The sequence below is a fragment of the Salvelinus sp. IW2-2015 genome, unplaced genomic scaffold, assembly GCF_002910315.2.
Source record: "Salvelinus sp. IW2-2015 unplaced genomic scaffold, ASM291031v2 Un_scaffold3808, whole genome shotgun sequence".
In the NCBI taxonomy this organism is placed as follows: domain Eukaryota; kingdom Metazoa; phylum Chordata; class Actinopteri; order Salmoniformes; family Salmonidae; genus Salvelinus; species Salvelinus sp. IW2-2015.
Window position 1 is genome coordinate 24,382 of NW_019945082.1, and position 3,787 is coordinate 28,168.

At 41.7% G+C, this 3,787-nt stretch overlaps 1 protein-coding gene across 1 annotated transcript in view; it reads right to left on the reverse strand.

The window, feature by feature from the left end:
• The window catches only part of LOC139026062 (uncharacterized), a gene marked incomplete at its 3' end in the record, with an annotated part of 17,148 nt that extends 14,664 nt beyond the window's left edge, over nucleotides 1-2,484 (reverse strand). The window contains exons 1-2 of the mRNA XM_070441360.1: nucleotides 2,401-2,484; nucleotides 1,510-1,574 (exon numbers count right to left, since the gene is read on the reverse strand). Coding sequence (XP_070297461.1) covers nucleotides 1,510-1,574; nucleotides 2,401-2,484 — 149 coding nt within the window. The remainder of the gene's footprint in view (nucleotides 1-1,509; nucleotides 1,575-2,400) is intronic.
• Between the last annotated feature and the right edge of the window lie 1,303 nt (nucleotides 2,485-3,787).

Sequence of the window (3,787 nt, forward strand, 5' to 3'; positions counted from 1 at the left end):
ACTTACTGTATGGAGACAGTCTCTATATAACTTACTGTATGGAGACAGTCTCTATATACTTACTGTATGGAGACATGTCTCTATATAACTTACTGTATGGAGACAGTCTCTATATAACTTACTGTATGGAGACAGTCTCTATATAACTTACTGTATGGAGACGTCTCTATATAACTTACTGTAGGAGACATGGAGACAGTCTCTATATAACTTACTGTATGGAGACAGTCTCTATATAACTTACTGTATGGAGACAGTCTTATATAACTTACTGTATGGAGACTGGAGACAGTCTCTATATATACTTACTGTATGGAGACAGTCTCTATATAACTTACTGTATGGAGACAGTCTCTATATAACTACTGTATGGAGACAGTTCTATATAACTTACTGTATGGAAGACATGGAGACAGTCTCTATATAACTTACTGTATGGAGCAGTCTCTTATATAACTACTGTATGGAGACATGGAGACAGTCTCTATATAACTTACTGTAATGGAGACAGTCCTCTATATAACTTACTGTATGGAGACAGTCTCTATATAACTTTACTGTATGGAGACAGTCTCTATATAACTTACTGTATGGAGACAGCGTCCCTATATAACTTACTGTATGGAGACAGTCTCTATATAACTTACTGTATGGAGACAGTCCTATATAACTTACTGTATGGGAGACAGTCTCTATATAACTTACTGTATGGAGACAGTCTCTATATAACTTACCGCATGGAGACATGGAGACAGTCTCATATAAACTTACTGTATGGAGACAGTCTCTATATAACTTCCTGTATGGAGACATGGAGACAGTCTCTATATAACTTACTGTATGGAGACAGTCTCTATATATACTTACTGTATGGAGACAGTCTCTATATAACTTACTGTATGGAGACATGGAGACAGTCTCTAATATAACTTACTGTATGGAGACAGTCTCTATATAACTTACTGTATGGAGACATGGAGACAGTCTCTATATAACTTACTGTATGGAGACAGTCTCTTATATAACTTATGTATGGAGACAGTCTCTATATAACTTACTGTATGGAGACAGTCTCTATATAACTTACTGTATGGAGACATGGAGACAGTCTCTATATAACTTACTGTATGGAGACAGTCTCTATATAACTTACTGTATGGAGACAGTCTCTATATAACTTACTGTATGGAGACAGTCTCTATATAACTTACTGTATGGAGACAGTCTCTATATAACTTACTGCATGGAGACATGGAGACAGTCTCTATATAACTTACTGTATGGAGACAGTCTCTATATAACTTACTGTATGGAGACATGGAGACAGCTCTATATAACTTACTGTATGGAGACAGTCTCCCAGAGTCTCCTGACACCTTTATGTTTCAGTCCTTCCAGAACACAAAAGGGTGGATTTGTTTATCTAGCAGGTGGAACCCCGTCCACGTCCAAGTCACGGCTCTCCCTCTCCCGCGCCGCCATCTTGTAACACGACAATGCCCGCTCCACCGTCTCTCTGATTGGTCCTCCAGATGGAAGGCCACAGCATTGATCCTTAGTAGCTCCGCCCTAAGCTGTGACATCACCGAGACATTAGCGTACTTGAACAGGTATATGATGCGTCCGAACGGGCAGTCCCATGCCCCGTCACTGGCCCCACTCCTACCGTCAGAGGACAGGCAATCTCCACATGCACCTAAATCAATAAATCAATCAATTTCCCAAGTTGGGATCAATAAACTACTACTACTACTACTACTATTAATACTACATACTACTATTACTACTACTATTAATTCTACTACTACTACCACTACTACTACTACTACTACTACTACTACTACTACTACTACTACTACTGTACTACTACTACCACTACTACTACTACTACTACTACTGCTACTACTACTGTACTACTACTACTACTACTACTACTACTACTACTACTACTACTACTACTACTACTACTACTGTTACTACTACTACTGTACTACTACTACTGTACTACTACTACCACCACTACTGCTACTACTACTAATGTACTACTACTACTACTACTACTATATACTACTGCTACTACTACTGTACTACTACTACTACTAACTCTACTAACTACTACTACTACTACTACTACTACTACTGCGTACTACTACTACTACTCCTACTACTACTACTACTACTACTATTAATACTACTATTAACTACTACTACTATAACTCACTACTACTACCACTACTACTACTACTACTACTACTACCACTACCACTCCACTACTACTACTACTAATACTACCACCACTACTACTACTACTACTACTAATGCTGCTGCTACTACTAATGCTGCTGCTACTACTACTACTACTACTACTATTCTACTACTACTATTCTACTACTACTATACCTTGAGCTGTGAATTGGCATCAAAGTAGTGTCCAGGCTGTTGCTCTGGCCCATCCACCCCTCCTGTCCCTGGCATGGAGGCCATTTTCCTCTCCCAGTCACTCCTCTCACTACTCAACAGCTGGGGCGGTGGGGAACAGCGGATCGGCAGGTTCACCTGGTCATGGAACGGGAAAGAACACTCAATATTCACATCCAACTGGTTCTGGTGCTGAAAAGAAAGATGGATGTATGTACTAGAAAAATGACAAATGTCTGCCACTATCTTCCCACTGGGGTTTAAATGAGTAGCACAACATCTGAGTCAGAGCAATGTTGTTATATTGTGATATTGATTACTGCTTTGTTGGGAAAGAGCTAGAAAGGCATTTCACTGTACTTGTGCACGTGACAATAAAAACAGTGAACAGTCTTGTTTTTCCTTSATCAATGCTAGCTTCACCTTCAGACTCCTCTGTCCTTGTAGCAGGTCGTTGAGGTTAAGCTTGGCGAGGCCACAGGGGTCATAGTGTTTGCTATTCTCTGTGAAGGGGTGGTGATTGGTCCGTTTCCCAGAGACCACGACTACACTGCTTAGCTTGTCATCATTGGGATATGTCCCAAACAGGGCGGGGCTGGTCGACACCTTCTCCAACTTCCTGTCTCTGTCGTGGACCTCAATCTCCAGCGGAGGACCTCGCAGGACCTCCAACAGCTCCCCGGGACTTAGCAAGCCTGGATGAGGTAGAGCTAGCAATAATAAAAGCTCTAGCAATAGACAGATTTAGCGATAGCTTTAGCAGTAACATTAGCTTTAGCGATAGCTATAGCAGTAACATTAGCTTTAGCGATAGCTTTAGCGCTAATAATAGATAAAGCGCTAACTATATTTAGCGATAACAATGATATGAATAGTGACAGTAAACAAATTCTTAAGGGCATGTTTGACAGTGCTCCACCTGTCATGATGACGTTGACGTCATTGAAATAAACGTTAGTGCTGTGTTCCTGGCCTTTGGTCCGGTGCATAGACGTGTTATGGAACTGGTACTGGCAGTACACTGGCAGACACTTCTCCTGACAGAAGATAGTAGAAGAGGAACGGATGTTAGAGGTCAACTGAGACAGTGTACTGTTAGAACCTAGAAGGGGGCAGGCTGGGAGGGTCATGTTAGAGGTCAACTGAGACAGTGTAGGGGGGGACCCCCAGCCTGCCCCCTTCTAGGTTCTAACACTACACTGTCTCAGTTGACCTCTAACATGACCCTCCCAGCCTGTCCCTTCTACACACTGTAGGTTCTAACAGTACACTGTCTCAGTTGACCTCTAACATGACCCTCCCAGCCTGCCCCTTCTACACACTGTAGGTTCTAACACTACACTGTCTCAGTTGACCTCTAACATGACCC